Consider the following 20,533-nt stretch of genomic DNA (forward strand, 5'->3'; position numbering starts at 1 on the left):
AATAGAGATTCTCCAAATTATTCTCTACTGGGAAAAGAAAGCCACAACGATGAAGTTAAACTCTTCATGAGATACAATCACTACCAGACATGTTGTGCCAGATACAATTCCAATATTTAACAAGTTTTCACAATAACCTTGAGTGGTAGATAAACTAAGCTTTATTTACAAATAAGGAAAGGTTCAGAGAGGCTAAATTCATTTGCTCAGGGCCACACCCAAGGTTACTAGCTGTTAGGGATAAAAATCAAACCCAGTGGTATGTGACTGCAAAGGTATATACTTTATCCCTCCTTTCCATGTTAATGCACATAATTTTTTTTTTAAGGCTTAGTATCCTGGAGAATATCCAAAAGGCATTTTAGTGGTCAGATAGCATTTCTACCCAGGAGCAGCACCCAGCGATTATGTACATAAACAAAGCGCCATCAAGGATACAGCTCTTCCCCTGGAAAATGGAGCCTACCTTTAACAGAAATGTTGAAAGGCTTTTCCACCATCCCAGCCACTGTGTTCACACTGCAGACCCAGACTCCTGAGTCAGGGGGCAGGATCCGGTGGATAGTGAAGGTGGCCACCGAGAGATGACCCGTGTGATTAAAGTCTTCTGGCTAGAAGGGTCAAATACAAAAAAAAAAAAAAAGCTTCTAGAGAGGTATAAACACAAAGGTCCATAACACTGACCCCATCTCTTTGTTAAATAAGAAGTTTTCTAGGAGAGATTAAGAAGCTCAGTGCAATTCTTGTATAAGCACTGGCTTACTTCCAAGGCTATTGTAGTAGCCCTGAGAGTTTATGTTGGATTGACGCCCTTGCAGATCCTGCTGTTGTATTTGTGTGTTTGGAAGTGTGGGGTAAACACTTACGAGCATAAAGTCTAATTCCTTCTCAACTGCTTCTGGTAACATTTGTTCCTTTCTTGTCTGAAACCAGCAATGGCTGGGTGACAAAACAGAATGGCTTCATAAAGTGTTTGAGGGACTGCTGCGTATGGGATCTTGGAAAAAGCCAGGGCTCTGAAGACTCCTGGACCTGAGTTCACATCCCAGCTCTGCTACTTTTGTCTAATTCCGTTGTTACTTAACTTTACCCAGCCAGTTTCTACTTCTGCAAAAAGGGGACGGGGAAGGTTAAGTAAGTTGTGCACAGATGGTCAGCCCTCACTGGATGGTAGCTGTTACTTCCACTAACTCATGGAAAGGCCAACAAGATTTTGGAAGCTGTGAGTTGGCTTCTACTACCTAACGGATTGTTTGAATAGAATCAGGAACATCTGATATATGAACATTTGAGATATCCTGCCCCCAAGAGGTCACTTGGATCTACCTTCTGGTCAAGTGGATTTTCAATCATCTTTGAGAGAAAAACAAGACAACTATTTAAAAATCTTTAGATCAGAAAATACATCAATTTCCTGAGGATCACTTGTGACACAGAAATTTGAGGTGGTTGCTATTTCTGCTGCATTTGGGATTGTTGGGAGAGAGGAGGGAAATATATTGGAAAAGTAGCTTAGTCCTTTCCATCAAAGAAGAGTGCTGTGATAGCACCCTAACCCATGGTAAGCATCAGCAATGAGGACAAAGTGCAGGGGCGAGAGATCCAAGGTAGGCGTTCAGACCTAAGGGATTCTGTGGATCATGGTTTATGAGTTGGAGATGTGGGATCAGGTCTATCTAAAGTCAAATGGATTATGCTGAACACTCTTCTTTTTGACAAAGCTAACACCCTAGCTTAGGAGGATGCAAGGCCTGAATGGAATCCAGCCTGTGGCAGGGTGATTGCTACACTGAGAGCATCTGGGATGTCAGGAGGGCAGATTAAGAATAACTCTTACATGGAGCACTGTTCCATCCGGCTTCACCAGGGTCATTTCTTCATTAGCAGGTAGCGGCCAGCCAGATGCTTTGCAGATGGGGTTAAATTTACCACTGTTTACTTCTATGTGATCTGGCAAATCCTCTATCTTTGGGGTCATCCTTGGCAAGCCTAAATGAAGGAAGCAACACTGTGAAATCTAATCCTTAACAGAGCAGAAACAGAAATAATAAAAGTAACTACCATTTAGCAAGTCATACACTGGGGAAAAGCTTGGCAAATATTATATTGCTTTATCATCCCATCATAAACTTGTGGGGTGGGTGCTGTTGTGGTTCACATTTTGCAGATTTGGAGGCTGAAGCTCAGAGTCCAGATTCATGCTCAGATCTTTAAAAATCCAGAATCCACACTCTTCACCAAAATGGTGTATTTTCTCAGTGGACCTAGGAAGTACAATCTCAGTATGGAAATGACCATCACTACCACATCCCTGCAGGCTCTACCGTTCAGTCCCTCTCTTGCTTCTTGTGAAAATTTTTACAAAAACAAAAGCAAAAACCGAAACTAGAGACTAGTTCTTCTTCCACCCTGTAAGCCCCCTGAAAAACAGTGTCATCATCAGTTCTGTTATATGAGATGTCTCACTGATTGGGAAGTCTGCAAGTGGCAGACAATGAATAATATTCACACTTATATCCAAGAAGTAAAAAGGAATAAAACTCCCTAAATCAATCTCTAGTCAACAACCAAGTCAAAAACATTGCTGCCAATATGGAAAGAAAAAAAAAATGTCTCGAGTATTAACAAAGTTATCAGGATTCCTTGCCTGATACATTCATAGTGGAGAATGAATAATCCTGAAATACAACCATTTTATTCTGAACTGTAGGGTCTTAAGAGAATTTTGGACCATTTATAACTAAATGTAAGGCATGACTGAAAACAGTCCAACATTTAGTAAAGAATGTAGGAGATGGAGATGCCCTTAAAACATTTCAGTGAAACATACTGGAAAAGTGGCTTAGTCCCTTCCAGCAAAGAACGGCAGTCACTTATGTGCAGTTCCATATCAGTGGTGGGAGGTGGGGTCGACGTAAACACCTCAACATTGGTATTTTATATTGATATCCTATTTCTCAGGCCTGGGGTGAAACAGGTAAAGTGTAAGAGACAGGAAGGAAAAAGGTCTAATAACCACAGAGGTAATTCCTGGATATATCTGCAGACTTGGAGAGACCACGATTAGAAAATTTGCCAAATTCATCAGCTCAAATAATTCTTCGAAGTTGCTTTGATACTTTCAAACCAAGTCTTTCCTTCACTGTCCCCTTGAATTTTCTGCAGTTGAGTGGAGGTGGAGGTGGATGTACAGGTGGAGGGTGGGAGAGCATGTTAGGGAATAGGGGCTGTTCCCTGAAAGCCCAGGGTTGGGGAGGTGGTCAGGGTCTAAGTCTGAGATCCTCACATCTTTTGCAACATCAGCCTTAGAACAGAAAGGAAGAAGTGAAATAGAAAATTCAAATCCTTAAGCTTGTTAGCTGCCCAGTTTGAATCCAACTTCTGTTAGCCCCACAATGTTTCTTTCCCTTCCTAGACCCTCCCAGATTCCCACCCTGAATCAAAGCCCAAACACTGGGGAGGAAGAGAAAGTGAAAGCTGACAAACTCAAGTCTTTGACAAAACAAATGTTGGTTATTTCCCCTGCTCCCCCATATTTGTTTCAGTTTTTCAAAGTCACAGAGAAAAACTCAATGTCTTACCACTCTGCATATAGATTTCAGAGTAGATACCACTGATTGTATGCAATTTATCCTTGATTGATTGAAAAATTAATGTATGTTTATTATTTTTAATTTTGAAAGTACATGAAAATATGCTGCTTTTCATTTAAAAAAAGTATATTTGGGGGCAGGGATTAGCCAAATTTCTTTAAAGACTAGATATTATGTATTTTCAGTTTTGCAAGCCATGTGTTCTCTGTGGTAACTACTCAACCCTGTTGTTACAGTGTAAAAGCAGCCACACAATATATTGTAAACAAATGGGCATGGCTGTGTTCCAATACATTTTTTTATAACAACAGATGGTGGGGCAATAAAAAGGAATGAGATATAGTACTGATAGGTGCTACAAAAAAGATAACCTCCAAAACAATACGGTAAGTGAAAACAGCCAGCCACGAAAGACTACATATTATATGATCCCATTTATAGAATAGGAAAGGACAAGACTAAATAAATCTGTACAGACAGAAAGTAAATTAATAGTCTGGGAGGAGGGGAGAATGGGAGTTACTACTAATAGGCACATAATTTCTTTTGGTAAAATGAAAATATTCTAAAATTAGATTATGGTGATGGTTGCCCAACTCTGTAAAGCATTGAATTGTGTATTTTAAAGGGATAAACTTCATGGTATAAAAATTCTCTCTCATTAAAACTGTTTTTTAAAAAAGATAGGAGGCCAGATTTGATTTGTTCGTCAGATTTGCTGACCTCTGCTCTATGCTAATTCTGAACTGGAATTATTTAAGATTTAATTTTGAGAACATTTTTTCTTTTTCTTTCTCTGCATCTTTCTTTTCAATGTAATTCTTTCCCTGTTGTGCATATCCAGGGAAAAGGCTGGTCCTAGAGAAGGGAGCAGAAGAGGCAGACAGAGCTCTCAGCTGGCCAGTTACCACTTACTGTGCTACAAAGAGCACAGATTAATTCCTAGTGGAAAGGCCAGTGGGAGAGCCCACAGAAAAGAATCAGAAAGCTGTCCTTTAGAACTTGGGATACATTCTTCCCTACCTCCGGATGGAAGGAGAAGGAATTTGAGAATCTTGGGCTATTGCGGCAAGAATTATGGCAGAAAAACTTGGTTCAGACATGCTGAACATGGTCCTGACTACAGTGTTACCTTGCTTTACCTTCTTTCTCACACTGGACTCCTTGGCGTCCTGAAGAGCAGAGGCATCCTTGGAACCGATCACACATCTCCCCATTGGTGCACCTGCACCTAAGCTTACAGTCTGGCCCATAATAACCAGGCTGGCATGCTGTAACAAAAGCAACAAAAACCAGTGTTAATATAGGGGAAGGCTTAAAGACATTGAGGTCATTAAGGTCCCTGAAAATGGCTACAAGATACAAAAAAAAAAATATAGGGGAAGGATGAAAACTCAGGCTATAGGTGGCTACGTTTATTTTCCTCTTTGAGCTATCAACCTTGTTGATTCATATAAGGTAGTGTATGGTTTATCTGCATTATTTATCTGAATTACCTGGAAATTAAAGGGTTGGGGAATTCTGCTTCCAGGAGAGCTAAATAAGCTCCTATCAGGCCACTCTTCTCAGAAATAACAACTCTATTTTAAAAACAACTACCTGAAAACACTTAAGAGAGATGGGGACTGACCAGGCAGGTACCGAGAAGAACTGAAATTTGGAAAAGGGTAAACAGTGTGCTTTCTATTTTTCAGCTTTTAGTCTAATGGTTGAGTACAGTTGACGCTATGTGGGGAAGCTAAAACTCCAAAGGAAACCTGACCCTGAAGAACTGGAGGACAGAGTCAGGGCAACTACAGCCACTGGAAAGTGAGAGGGAAAATCTAGAAAGGGAAAACAAGAAAGAGACAGTCCTAAATCTTTGGCTGGCCTCTGAACTACACATGTTAAGTGCAGACTCAAAGCAGCCCAGCTAAGGATAAAAGGAATGAACTGAGTTTGAGTTGATGCCTAAGAGTCAGAGTTTGCAGTTTGAGTCACACCAAGTTGATTGCCTCATAGAATATAACAAAACAAAGCCAACATTCCTCAAAGGAATATATCATACTCCAGAGTCTCCTCAATGTAATATCCACAATGTTCAAAATACAATCAACATAAAAGAAATGGAGAATTCTGACCCATTCTCAAGAGAAAAGAAAATCAACAGAGACCAACCTCGACCCAGATATTGGAAACTGCAACTATAAGAATTATGCTCAGTGAAGTAAAGGGAAATATGCTCACAACAAATGAAACAATGAGAAATCTCAGCAGAGAAATATAAACTATAAAAAACAACCAAAAAGACATTCTAGAACTGATTAACACAATATTTGAAATAAAGATATCACTTATTGACTTAGCAACAGAAAGAAAATGGTAGAAGAGTCAATTAACTTAAAGATAGATCACTAGATACCCAGTTTAAAGAACTTAGATAGGGAAAAAGTTAGAAAAAAATTATTAGCACCTCAGGGACCTAAGGGACAATATCAAAGGGTCTAATACACATGTAATTGGAGGTCCAAGGAAGGAGTCTGGGAGAATACTAAAATATTTCAGTTCATAAAATTTTAGTGATTTCTTGAGCCAGGCATGCGCTGGGAAGAGTTAAAAAGTGTACTCTTATAAGCCTGGGTCTATATTCACTAGGAAGGTGATGAAGCTTATGTTCTAGACTCCTCACGTGCATGCATCCCTTCTGGGCCCTAGCAAAGTGTTCGCATTTGCACATGTTTTTTAAATTTACATATGATTTTTAACATATTCTTTCTCTAAAGAGGAAGTGGATCTGCACCTACTTGGAAGCACCTTTTACTTTAAGGTGTACATTTTTGAGACCACGTGGGATTCATTCACTGCTATGGTTCCTTTAATGTTCCACGGACGCAGATATAGCATTTAGACGAACTGAGGGAGGTTTTACAGGTAGCTGAAGCTTACTTTTGTGTAACTCTCCTCTTTGCCCTCTTACTCCAAGCTCCTAGAGCTAAGCTTTCCAGTATGGTAGCTGCTAGCCATGGATGGCTACTGAGCACTTAAAATGTAGTTAGTCCAAACTGAGATTTCACAGCTTAGTACAACAAAAGGAATGTAAAACTTCTCATTAATGCTTTTTTTCTATTGATTACATGTTGAAATGATAATATTTTTGATATGTTTGGTTAACTGAAATATTAAAATTATTTCACCTGCTTCTTTTACTTTTTTAGGGTGGCTACTAGAAAATTTTAAATTACACATGTGGCTTGTTTTTATTTCTAATGAACTTCTCTGCCCTAGAGCATTGTTATTAAGTTGCTAGGGACTTCACAACAACTTCCAACAGTGCCAGATATGGAAAAAGTTGGCTTTGTGAGGTAAATACTGAAACGCTTTTGCGCTCTGGCTAATTCACCACGGTAGCATTCGTTAGGGAAGGTCTAGCATATTTGGCCACAGGTTCATGTTAAGCTACTGTGTAATAGTCAATGTGAAATGCATACTAGAAAGTAAATGGGAAACATATACCTCTGAGCCTCATCAAATGGGAAAGTGTATTTTAGAAAAGGCAGAAGGAATCTTTGAGTAGGTGAAGTTAGTACAGCTTGAGAAAGGTCCATGGAAGGTAGGATCTTAACTTCCTCAATTTTCAAATCCCAGATCCTTCTGGATCTGACCTAAAAGGACCAATATTTTGGATGCACTGAAAACAAAACAAAACAAAACAAAAAACCAAAAAACAAATCTTCTATGGCTTTCCAACTTCAAGTGTGGTCTGAAAACCAACATCATCAGCACCACCTGGGAGCCTGAAATGTAGACCCTCAGGTTCCAGTCCAGACCTATTAAATCAGAATCTGCATTTTAACAAGATCCCCAGTTGATTTGTATGAGAAGCACTTTCCATGAGGTCCAGAATCTTACTATGAAAGCTTAATTAACTTTGGATGAAAAGATCTGTGATTCAAGACCCTCTGCTTAGCAATGGACTGTTGACTGAATAGTCCAGGTATGTCTTACACTATGATTTCAGTAAGTCAGATCTCCAAGGTATAGCTGCTAGAACCTCTTCTCTTCAGGAGTGTGACAGGTACATACCTTCATCGCACTGCAGACCCGTCCAGCCTGTGGCACAGGAACACCCATACGGGTCTGGGAGACAGAACACGTAGGACTTGCATCCTTCTGGTCCACTACACCTTTCTTTACAAGTTCTGCCAAATGTGTGCAGTTCACAAGCTTTGAGGTGAGAAAAAGATAATTCAGAGTCTAATATGCAACCTCTTGAAACGCATGATTCTTCTTTTAAAGGGTCTCTCCTAGACCACTGAACACAGAAGATAATCAAATCTCTGCTGTGGCATAGGCAGGGTGAACATACCCTTATGGCCCATTTTACTGCCCAAAAACGAAACTGCCTCATGGAAAGGACATTGGAGCTACAACCCCTAGTCGTGCAGGTTGGGTACTGCACAAACCTAGCGAGTAACATTCACATCATAGATGCCACAGATCTGTACAATTATTACAACTCTCCAGTGGTTGACAATAAGGAGAAAGGGTACCTTTTTTGAATTCACACAAAGGTACAATATGGCCTCACAGAGATCAGTCAGCTTCCATTCCCAACAGTGTCCAGATCTAAAATTCTAATCCAGCAATGATGGCTTTTTAAATCCACAAGTTACTCATCAAGTATTCTTGACTTACCCTTCTCACACGTTCTTCCCATAAACCCAGGAGGGCAGATGCATTCTCCTGTATCTTCATGGCAGATACCATTGTTCATACAAGCAGTGCAGACACGGTTACATTCAGGTCCCCACTTTTGAGCTTCACATCCTTTTGTTAAGAGGAGACTATGGTGAGTAAAGCATATTCATTCAACAAAGCTGTATTGAGCACCTGATACATGTTAGTCATCTGAGTGGACATTGGTGAATGAAGATCAATAAAACACCATCTCTGCTCTCTAAAGGCTAAGAGTCCAATGTGGGAAGCAGACAAGTGATGGAAAATAATGACAGAGACAAAGACAGAAATACCTAATTCCATCTAAGGGTTGGGAGAGGGCATAAAGGAAGGCTTTCCAGAGGAGGTGGTAGGTGAGCTGAATCTGCAGGACCAGCTACGTGACAAAGAAGGTAGGGCTGGTGAGAGTGTTCTAGGCAAAGGCAAGGTCAGGAAGAAAGCATGGCACGTCTGGGGAGCCAGAGGTACAGTTAGACTAGAGTAATGGTCTTCAAAGTGTGACCCCTGACCAGTATCTTTTCCATTACCTGAATCTGTTAGAAGTGTAAATCCCAGACTCCCATCCATGACCTACTGAATGAGAAACTCTGGAGGTAGCCCAACAATCTATGCTTTGCAATTGTTTCCGGTAATGCTGAGCCACACCAGAGTTTGAGAACGGCCAGTCTCAAGTATGTGGAGAGGGGATACAGCTAAAGGGGAAGCAGGACCTAGAAGCACCCACCTATTTTTCAGGTACAAAACATGTAATAAGGGAAACAAGATACACAAAACCTAAAGTACAACAATGGTAAAATGCTTCTAGATTCATATTTCTTGGTTCCATCTCTCCAGCACTTGGTGATTTTTAGATTGTTAATTCGGTCCAAGCGTATCTTCTGATATAAGGAAAACTCAGGGGGAGTGGGGTGGAGTGATCTTTTGTGGTCAGGAATTTAGTTTAATTTTTCTTCTGAAAGGAACTAATGTCTTTGTCCCTGAATATCAGTCTCACGGTGGTAAGCTTGGACCTGTGCCGACAGCTTATAATATTCTTGGCAAGAACTCCTGGTTATCAGTATTTTCTCTAAATCAGGAAGACTGTCAACACAGACCCAGTCTTACAGGCATCTACTTAACAGATAAAGCTACAAAATGCCTCAAAGTTAATATTTGCACGAAGGGAAAAATACTTCTGCACAATTAGTGATTTCTTGAGAGCCAGACCACAGATGATCCTCACATGTTGAAAACTAATGATGGTAGACAATGATGAAGAAAGTGGGCTTCCTGTTACATCAGACCATGTCTCTAGCCCTGTACCTATTGTAGCCCTGCCCCAACTTCACTCCTAATCTTGGGAAGGAGGAAAGGATTAAGCTCAAGGAAATAATTGGGTGATCTCTCAGGGATGCAGAAGCCAGGAAAAGAGTTCAAAGATAAGGAACAAGTATACAGTCAGGCTTCTGTTATTTTCTTCAAAAGCCTTATGATTTTGTATTTTAGGAAACTATTAAATCCATGGCAAACAGGGAGAAATCGTATAAAGCTAATGCTTTTGAGAAATCTCTTGTCATGGAGAGAATTTATGCTGAAAAGAAATCCTATAAATAAAACAAGTTCGATTTTTAATACACAGTCTGCAAGCACTGACTCTTCCTGGGGAACAGTTCTTCCTAGAGAGATCATTGGGAGAAATGGACAAATGCCTTCAGTGGTTCTTCATTTCTTACTAAACATCAAAGAGGTCAAATTGGGGAAAAATACTTTTAAATGGGATGGTTGTGGCCCAACTCAAGCGTTCTTAGAATAATTTTAGATAGTAGCACTGCTTCTCAAACAGTTTTATTGAAACAAGAGCAAAGGAGAATAAATGTGCTTCTAGCAATTGAAAAGAAGACAAGTGGGAGATCAAAATGTGTCTGAAATCTTTTGCTTTATCTTAAAAGTTCAAAGGAATCTTAAATTCTAGTCTATGCTAAGTCATGTGGTTTTTGGTTTTTCTGACATTAAAAAAAAAAGCTTTAAACCTTTTACCATATATCAACATCTAATGTGTCTGATATTGCTTGAAAATCTGCCAGTTTACCCCAGACTCTGAGTACCCTTGGTCCATGGTGCTATATCATACTGGAGAGACCATCTTAATGAAATGAATGCAAACTGTGTCCTTACCATTCAGACTCTCCATGAGTGAAGAGCAATGAAAGGGATTTCACCTGCCCAAACTAGATGAACCACACTTTTCATACTTCTATTGTCATACTGCAATGTCTGTTTATCTATTTACTTATGTACCTGCTCTGCTTAGGAATTACCCAAGGGGCAGTGATTCATCTTAATTTCTTGTATTCTCAACACCAACACAATGCCAGGCAGAGACGTGTAATCAATATAGATTTGTTGAATGAATGAATGAATGAATGAATATAATGCAAAGCAAAGTAAGTACTCTTCATGAGTTAGGGATACTAATCATTAGAGGAATGACAGAGCATCGCAAGTACTTAGACCTGAAGGCCTGATACTCATTTAATATCATGAATACCTGGCATAACTGGGAAAAGTCCAGGGCAATTTTTATTTTTATTTTTTTTTTGCTTTCTGTAGATCAATTTTTTGTAAGAACTACTGGCAACAGTTACTCTCCACTTTAATAGTTCTAATGGGGGGAAAAAGTTTTCATTAGTTCTAACTGTTGCATTTTTCAGACATGGAAACAGAAATCACATCTGAGAGTTAAATGATCTGTAAAGTGTGGGATTTATAGGAGACTTAAGGTTTAATTAGATATTAGGCCAACCCAGAAGTCCCAACTCCCCCCGTAGCAGACACTTTTCAGGAACTGTTCAGCTCACAGTGATTGCCATTTTGTGCGGGGACACTGCTGCTATTCACGTGTGTGGTCCTAGTGTTTACACTATGTTATGAGGCTCCACCCTTGTCTACAGTTCATTGGTCTAGGTGAGCAGACATCTGACATATGTAGGCCAATCTGATTCTCTATCCTGAGAGTTCAACATTTAGGAGTAAAAGAAACTTCGTTGAAGCTAAGTTTGGATAATGGTAGCATCCTAGAGAGAAAGTCCAACTTCCCTCCCCAGCGCTGAGCCCCAGGTCTTCCCTGAGTCTGTCTCTTCTAGAACTTCCTTGTCAGCAACTCCATCAGTTTTTTTTAAGTCCTTAGCATAATTCCAACTAATCCCTGATTTTTGCTTAAGTAGCTAGAGTCAGTTTTGTTACTTGCAATAAAAATCCTAACAACTAAGCCACCCCAGATGGTGGCCTCTCAATCACTTACTCCGGACTATCAGCCTGGTGAAGGCCGAGGTGAAGAGGTTTCCTCCTATGTACCTGGCCGAGTACACTCCAGCATCCTGGGGCTGAGCATGAGGCAGATGCACTTCTAAGATATCAGGTACTTCGTGCCGGGGCACTGAATGGATGAAGGAACCTGCAAGGGAGAGGAGTGGAGAACAATCGGTCACACTCAAAACACCCCTCCCTTCCTTGTCTGGTCCCTCCACTTGGTCAGCTTTCCCGGAGCTGATCTAGAAAATATGCTCTAGCATATTGGATGTGGGAAAAGAATGAAAAGGCTGAGCTATTCAATGCTCTCCCAAAAGTTGAGAAAAGTACAGTGTTAGAGCACATAGGTTAGTCTATGGGATCTACCACCAGACACATGAAGATGGTAAAATCCTTAACTTCTGCAGGGAGACATGAACACGCAAAGCTGGGGGAAATGTCAGGTAACCCTGTCAACTAATCAATTAAGAGTTATCTAGAATCACTAATCTGTAAGTATTATCCACCCACAGGACTTAGAAATGTCCCCATCAGTATATCAGCTGGACCAGGCAACTGCCACCATGTGGAGCCAAACTGTAGTTGGACCTAGACAGATTTGGATTGCACAGTTGGCCCCCTACAACTACCACCAATCGGTCTTCTTTTTTACTTTGTTTTTGGGGGGGAGTAGTAATTAGGTTTATTTATTTACTTTTTAATGGAGGTACTAGGGATTGAATCCATAACTTTGTGCACGCTAAGCACTGAGCTATACCCTTCTGCCCACCCTCCAGCTGGCTTTCCATTCTCACTCTGGTCATTTCCTTGCAAACAAACAGCCTCACATTTTACATGGCAGCGCTGAGACCCCACCTATCACATCATGATGTGGTTCTATTGCACACTCATAATTCATACTGTACACTCATAAATGTACAATGTAGGTATATTCACATGTGATACAGTATATAAATCTCCACTTTAATTTACTTAAGTATCCAAACACATTGCCTAAGACAGCTTCCATCACAGAATCTGATTAGCTTGTATCACAGCAGCTTCATTTCAAACATCTGCCCTCGCGACTGCAATAAGATAATGACCCAATATATTTTGTGCTATCTAATGTCTCACACTACAGGGCTGGAGTGAAACAAAGCACATACTCACCATTTTTGTAAATCACTGCATCTTCTTCTTTAATCAATACCTTTCTGAAAGATATGTTCACATTGTCTCCCCTGTCCACAGTCATAGTTAAAGTCGCTGGAAGGAAGGAGGCTTTCCAAAGAGAGAGAAAAAACAAATGAGAAAACGAGGTCACACATTTTTTCCACAAACAACTGAACTTTGAATCAGAAGAGGAGGCCTGCCTGGCACAATGGCTTAGAGAGCTATCCTGTGAGGGCAGAAGATGCCTCTGCACCATGCTCAGAAGGATCCAGGCTTTAGATACATCCGCTTGTTCTCCTCAGCACCTGCTGCCCACATGTGGTGCCCTGCAAGACTCCCACATAGATGCTGTAGTGCAGGTGGTGATGTGGCCCCACGTAGACCCACGTGGTCCCAGGTGGCCCCAGCAGACCCAGAGGGAGAATGGTGTAGATCAAAGAGCACTGTGAGCTCTGGGATAAGACAGCCCTGGGCTTAACGCCACCCTCTGCCACTTACTGAACCCCTTGGAGTGAGTTACTTCACTTCTGACCATCTCAGCTTCCTTATCTGTAACTTAGAAGTAAAAGTAACAACCATAAACAGTTGTTAGGGACATTAAATGATGTCTGCCAAACCCCTGGGGGCTTAGAAGAGGTTAGTATCCTTCCCAAACATAAACAAAGGCCACACCGCTGTGCTGACACGCGCAGCGAGGCCATGAGTGGCAGCCTTCTCAACGGTACGAAAGTGGCCCAACCCAACCATGCAGGGAAGGCAGGTAGGGGACTGGAGGGGGGCACTTCCCTAGGCTCCCTCTCACACTGACCAGGTACTTCATTCAGCAATCTCGATGACAGCTCTTGCCCTCTGTGACATACTCCTGGGCTCCTGTGAGAACTTTTCCTGACCATTTTATGCTGTTGTTCCTCTCTATGTGGTTTGTTTATATTTTCTGCTCCTTTGTGTGAAGACTGTTCAGCTGACCATGGGACTTCTCACTCGGCATTGTATTCTGAAAAGGAACCCAGATTCCCCACTAGGCTTAACTCCAATGTGGCTTTTCTTTTTCCCCACACTGTGGCTCCTTATTAATTCAGACTCTGCCTTTTAAACTCCCTATTTTCTTGGGTCAGAATACAGTCACATCAGAGTTCCACTGCTGCCCAGCTTGCCACCTCCTGCACTGATTTATGTCTCTGGGTTGATTGTTACCTACTAAGGACTAATGAAAAGTGTCCACAAGCCAGCACTGCACCTTGGGCTTCCTGATGGAGTGTGGCTTGTACATAGTACACAGAGATTGAGGTCATGTGACTTAACTGGATCATGAAAACAATAAGCACCTGTGGACCAGGTATTGTTCTCAGCACTTGACACATTTAATTTTCTCAATATTTCTATGAGATAGGTAGTACAATTATCCTAATTTTACAAATGAGGAAATCAAGGTACAGAGAAGTTAAATAAACTGGTCAAGATTATACGGCAAGTTCAAGGGAGAGCCAGGATTTGAAGAAAGCAGCTTGGCTCCAGAGGCATTTCATAGGCTATTTACCACCTTATTCTACAAATGAGATTGCTTAAGGCCTAGATTAGAAGATGACTTGCTCAAGGTCACTTAGATTGGCTAATTCATTCACAGACCCGAATTAAAAACACAACTCACTCATTCCTTAAGAGATGGAGAAGAAAATCGAGGTATTAAAGGTTATAAACAAAGATGTTTCTCATGGATGAAGAATAATTGAGCTAAATTTCAGTCATCTCCTTTATTTAATGATAAATAAGGATCAAGAGAGTAATAACATCATCTTATGTCCATTATTATTTTGTATAATTTTATAACAGCCCTGTGAAGACAAGATATCCACAGTCTATCAAAGTGGGAGAAAGAGTTAAGGGTGACTGAATCCCTTCCCCAAGGCCTAACAGTGAGTAAGAGTGGAAGCTGAGACAAAACTCCAGACCTCTACACTTGTTCCAGACATCAGCTCTCCAGACTCATCAGACTCCAGATCCACATCCTTAGTTCTCGCTTCCAGGCATTCTGAGCCATACTCAGTGCCTCCAAGAGATCATGTGATCACTCACATCCAAGTCATGAGCTTTCTCCCTTTTCTTCTGCTCCTTCCTTTCCCCTGTGTCTCACCAAGTCCTACCCATTCATCAGTCTCCTTTTAGATGTCAATTTCTCCAGGGGCCTCACATGATCCTGGAGTCCAGATTAAGTGCCCCTTTCTGTCCTCCATATACCCTGCACTTCCCCATCAGAGCCCCACTCATAGTGCATCTCCCCCTACTAGGCTGAGTGTTCCAGGAAGGTAGGTTCACGATGGTTTTGAAAGGCAGCACAGGGTTGTGGTTAGGACCAGGCCCCTGGGATTAGGCCTGAGTTCATCCCAGGTCCAACACGAGGAACTAGGTATATGAATGTGTCTAAGTTATAATAGTTATAAGACTTATCTATAAGTAAGAGGTCATAATAGTCTTCACCAGATATGCATTTGGTAAAGACTAAATTACATAGCAATGTATATAAAGTTGCAAATGTGGAATGAAAGAATAAATGCATGAATGTGATTTCAAATTTTCCTATTTCCTTTATACTTTTAACATGCTCGTTTGAGTTATTTTGATACAAATGGCTTCTCTTTGTCAACTTCACAAATCATGTTTGGGAAACTGGATGTTCTTAAAGTAAAGCTATTTCTCAAATGAAAATAGGAAGAAAAATAACCTTTATTTCCTCTGATGGGACACTCTGAAACACATCTTTGGATGTGAAAATCTTTCAAACTTCTTTTACACCTCCCTACCCCCACATGGAATCTATAGTGAGGTTCAAACTAACTGCTTTTGACTTTTTGGATGATGCCATTGATTAAAAAAAAACCTTTCGGCCATTTAGAGTCTGCGAGCCAATTTAAGCCGTGTTTTGGCACATTTCAAATGGATTTTCCACTTCCTCCCCAGATGCACGAGTCAGCAGCAAGCTGCAATATACTGATGTTTATCCTATCCTGCCGTGTCCCTAGGCAGGCCCTTCTGAGCTCCTATGATGTCTTACTAGGGAATTAATAGTGTCATGAAGACATAGTGTTGGAGGTTCTCTTGACTCACCACAAAGGATAGCACTTCCCTTGCACCATATTTCAGCCTTTGGATGATCAACGAAAGAATGAGAATCAGTTCAACAGCCTGAGATGATGTTCCTATTAAAATATAGGAGAGAAAGTACTATCTATTTTTCTATTTTGTCTAAGCCTCCACAATTATATGAATAGATGAGATATTAAAATTTTCCACAATTGAGTAGGATAATTAATTGTCCCACTGAATTACTGCTTACTTGGGGCACTAAATAATGATAATGATTGAACATTTACTGGGAACCAGATAATGTTGGTGATCTCATTTATTCTCAGATGTATGTGGTAAAATCTCTATCCTCATTTATTTTTTCAAATGAGCAAACTGATTTAAGAAACTTGCCCTGGGTCACGCCATTTGGTGGCAGAACGAGGCTCATACCCATGTCTGGCTGACTTCCACTCCCTAATCTCTACTCTGTGCCCTAGGTTGCTTTTCAGGGTTTCAATTAGCATCACTGTACTTTATAAAATAAGTGCTCAGACTTTGCTAGACACCTGAAACTAACATTGTAAATCAACTACACTTCAAAAAAAATTTTTTAAACAAAAAAAGAGAAAAAAAAAAAAAAAGCAAGTGCTCAGAAGTGGGGAGGGTGGTTAACATTAAGTGAGAGAAATACACAAAAAGTAGTACAATGAATACAGGCTCTGAAGCTGGATGACTTGGCATCAAACCCCATTCCCACCATTTACAAATGGCTATTGTTATCATTATGTAACTTACTCCGCGAGGTCTCACACGACCTTTCAGGAACGTATCTACTGTGTAAATCAAATCTTATTTTAAATACAAAGATGAGAGCTGGCTTCTTAAATATACCATCTTATTCTCATTTAAAACTTAGGACACTTTTGAAGGTATTATTTTACCCATTTCACAGATGATGAAAAATGAGACCAATAGAAGTTGAATAACTTGCCTAAGGGCACAGAGCTGCTAAGTGGTGGAGAAAGAATGAAAATTCAGGAGAATAAGAGACTAAAAGCCATCTTTTCTCCACTGTTTCTCACTATCCAAGCCTGCCTTAGCCTCACTTGACTGAATTTAAACCAACCTTTACCTATGCTGGTCTGGACCCTCACTTTGGAGGCATCATTACAGCTGATTTTTGACTCCCAGCGTTCTGGTTTAGTATGCTCTTCAGATTCTTTTTTATACATTGTCAAGGATAATCCCCGAACAGCCCAGAAAGGGGACTTCACGTTTCATTCCTGTGAGACTACTAGGGCACAAACCTCAGATCATCTTTGTTCAGAATGTGGACATGTCAGTAGATGGACATAATTCTTTATAGAAGTCAGATCCCAAACGACACATGTGAAAAATAATAGAGCTGACTTTTCAGCCATGATAGCTTTGGCACACCGCACATCCCTTTGTTTCACCTCTCTTCCCTCACTGGAGAGCTGCGTTCCTGGGAATTTCTGTTGTGCACTTTTCCCACTTGCCTGGTGTCATTTAAAGGTGAATATTACAGTTTTGCTAAGAAAACCTTTTCCTTCATTTGCCATGAATAATGGTTTTTATCACTTTGACCTTCAAATGAGACTGCTGCCTTCAAATCTTTTAATTACCTCCATTATCAAATTCAAAGAAATATTTCCGGTGGACCTCAACTAGGGGCTGACTCTAAACCACTGTTACTCAAAGTGTGGTCCTTGGCTCAGCGGCACTTTATCAGCTGAAGCCTTGTTAGAGTCTCAGGACTCTCCCCAAGGACCTACTGAATCTGAGTCTGCATTTTAAGAAGACCGACTTTATAAGCATGATTAACTTTGACAATTACTAATTTAAAAACTACAGTTCCTATATAAAAAGCTGACAATCAGAAATGGGCAGAGGTGTATTATTTATCCAGATCAGTTTTACAATTAAAAATCAATTTCTAAAGAGCTCACAGTGTCATTATCTCATGAAGTGACACATTCTCCATCCACAGCTCCATGTGGTTATGATGACATTAATTTGGCAAGGACTACTTCATTTTATGTGTGACCAACCCAGAGAAAGGGGCTAAGGGGTGAGGGGCCAGACCATTCTGGAAAGAACAAGGAGAGGTCATTTCTGCTGGAATCTGTAACTTCCTCCCAGCAGACAGCACCAAGAACACCAGACGTCTGCCTGCCTGTCCAAATCTAGAAGCCTTGGGGCAGAACAGAGTCATAATGTTTATAATGACACCTCCTCCAGCCACCATGAGTTTGGTGGACTGGCCTAAAGACTTAGCTTGGGACTCACTTCTACTTTGGGAGAAAGTTTCCATCACATCATTGTTTTGTGAGGCAGTGGCAAGCAGTAATACTCCTCCTTTGCAGAAGGCTCTCAACATCCTCCTTCAAAGTTCTGGTGTTCTGTGAGCTGGGCCTGGGTACACAAGTGCTAAAATTAAATCATGATCTCCCTCCAAGAATGGTTTGCCATTGAATTGTATAGTATCCTCCTATTCTGACTTTAGGCTCAGCTGCTTGACCTGCTTTGGGCAGTAAAAATGAGGCAGAGGTGAGAATATATGGTACTGAAGCTAGGTTTCAAGAAGTCTTGTGTGTTTCCACTTGCTCTCTTGCACCCATGCCATCTCCAGGAGAACATACCCAGGTTAGCCTGCCAACAGATAACAGTCACATGGAACAGAGCCAAGTGGGCCCAATGCCAGCCTGAGAGGTCTACAGCCAACCAATATTCACACATGCAAGAGAGCCCAGGCAAGATCAGCAGAGCCACCTCATCAACCCAGATGACCCAGACTCACAAGCTATGAATGCTTATTGTTGCAGGCCACTGTGGTTTTGGTTGTATGTTACAAAGCATTATCACATCAAGAGACAACTAATACACTGAGCAACTAATCAAACTGAGTTATTGGTAGATGTTTCCCTTTTTAATTTTTAATTTCTACTGTATTTTTCCTCTGAATATATTAACTTCTGCTAAGAATACTGAAGGACAAAGAAAACAAGGAAAGAATAAAAAAAAAATCAATTGAGAAGGCTCAAAATAGCCCACAATTTGGCAGTGGACAGTTGTCTTCGCTGCTCTGAGTCATACTGTATACACGTAACCTGTTCACATCTCCATTAGGGCCATGGAGCCCTTAGGAGAACATGTGATAAGTTTCATTTCATCTCATAAACTGAACACAATGTCTAGTGAAAGTGATGTATGTGAGGGAGTTGGACTGGATGATCTCTTATCTCTAATGCTCTGTGGACTAGAGACAGAGATGCTTGGAAAGAGCCAGACCAGGTCTTCAAGCTCCACCCTCAAGCAGCTCATGCTCAGCTTGAGTGAGCAGCTGCCTAAACAGGAGGCATGTGTGTGTCTCCATGGACCTTGTCTGCCCATAACTAAGGGGCTTGTTACCTTGTTGGCGCATCTTCATGGTCCGTATCCTTACTGCCTCTCCTCGAACTCGCCCTTCACAGAAATAAGCACCATTGATTTTACTAGCCTTTTCTCTCTTCCAAACAACTTTTTTAGCCCATTCTCTGGTCACATCTTGAGTAACTTCCAGTGGATCCTGGTGCTGGTTCATTAAGGCTTCAAAGTCCCTTCCTATGGTGATGGGCTCGTGGGGGCGCCATCCAGAGGCAATGCAGGTGAGGGATGTCTCAGCGTCAGACACGAGAGGTAGGGAATTGATCAAGATCAGGTCCATGGCACCATCCACCATTCCTAAAAGTAAAAAGGAAGCATAATGTATAAGGAAGGTTACTGACATGGCCCCACAGGACAAGCTGGTGTTTACAAAGCCTTGTTTAAAAATAACTGTGTGAGCAGCCTTTCTGAAATGCTACTCTGACCATGTGCCTATCTTCCATAGGACATGATCTCAAACTCTTTACCATCATCAAGACTCTTTATCATCTGGACCCTGCTAACCACTCCTGCCCCACTGTACACCATAGCTGTAATGGACTGTCAGTTATGCTCCATTCCCAAAACAGGGCGTGCACTAGGTATCATTACCCACTATAGTGCCTGAGAAATAGTTAGATATTCTGCAGATGTTTGCTGATTTGAAGTAAACTCATGATAATGGCATCAGTATCATTATTATAAATTATAATTAATAATTATCATTATTATTTATCATTATCAATCAATGATAACGTGGTTCTACCCCAATAATAAAGAAATGTATCAACTACATATACCATATACTAACTTTGCAGACTTTCATCATTATTAAAGTATTGCCTGATTTTGTAGTAAATTCCACAAGAGAGGGACTGAGTGGGATCTGCATTTCCCTCTGAGCTTTATCTTTAAAATGAGGCTGAAAGATCTGTCCTATAGGACTCCTGTAAAGATTAAATGAAATTAAGTACACAACCTGCCAAGCATGGTGTCTGCAACACACGGGGTACCATTATTTAATTTCTCCTTATTCTGTTTTCTGAACACCTAGCCCCAAACCTCAAATCTTCCCAAATGTAAAAACAGAATCCTACCTGAACTTAAAGGTTGAGTCCATAAGTGATAAAGTACATTTATGAAAAGGAAACCCTCTCATCTCACTTTTCCTCTCTCCCTCTCTTTCCCTTTCTTCTCCTCATTTCCAAAGTTTCTAAGATGAGCAAATGGCATCTGTTCCTATTCTCTCCCCTCAGTGAATGTGGAAATATCAAGACTGGAGGATGTTTTCT

At 40.8% G+C, this 20,533-nt stretch overlaps 1 protein-coding gene across 2 annotated transcripts in view; it reads right to left on the reverse strand.

Annotated features, from left to right (window-relative positions):
• The window catches only part of TEK (TEK receptor tyrosine kinase), a 90,609-nt gene that overhangs the window by 34,594 nt on the left and 35,482 nt on the right, over nucleotides 1-20,533 (reverse strand). For both annotated transcript variants that reach the window (XM_006189890.3, XM_006189891.2), the window contains exons 2-9: nucleotides 19,248-19,559; nucleotides 12,750-12,860; nucleotides 11,590-11,742; nucleotides 8,268-8,399; nucleotides 7,656-7,796; nucleotides 4,736-4,864; nucleotides 1,838-1,989; nucleotides 467-611 (exon numbers count right to left, since the gene is read on the reverse strand). In XM_006189890.3, coding sequence (XP_006189952.1) covers nucleotides 467-611; nucleotides 1,838-1,989; nucleotides 4,736-4,864; nucleotides 7,656-7,796; nucleotides 8,268-8,399; nucleotides 11,590-11,742; nucleotides 12,750-12,860; nucleotides 19,248-19,559 — 1,275 coding nt within the window. The remainder of the gene's footprint in view (nucleotides 1-466; nucleotides 612-1,837; nucleotides 1,990-4,735; nucleotides 4,865-7,655; nucleotides 7,797-8,267; nucleotides 8,400-11,589; nucleotides 11,743-12,749; nucleotides 12,861-19,247; nucleotides 19,560-20,533) is intronic.

Source organism: Camelus ferus, chromosome 4, assembly GCF_009834535.1.
Source record: "Camelus ferus isolate YT-003-E chromosome 4, BCGSAC_Cfer_1.0, whole genome shotgun sequence".
Classification (NCBI taxonomy): Eukaryota; Metazoa; Chordata; class Mammalia; order Artiodactyla; family Camelidae; genus Camelus; species Camelus ferus.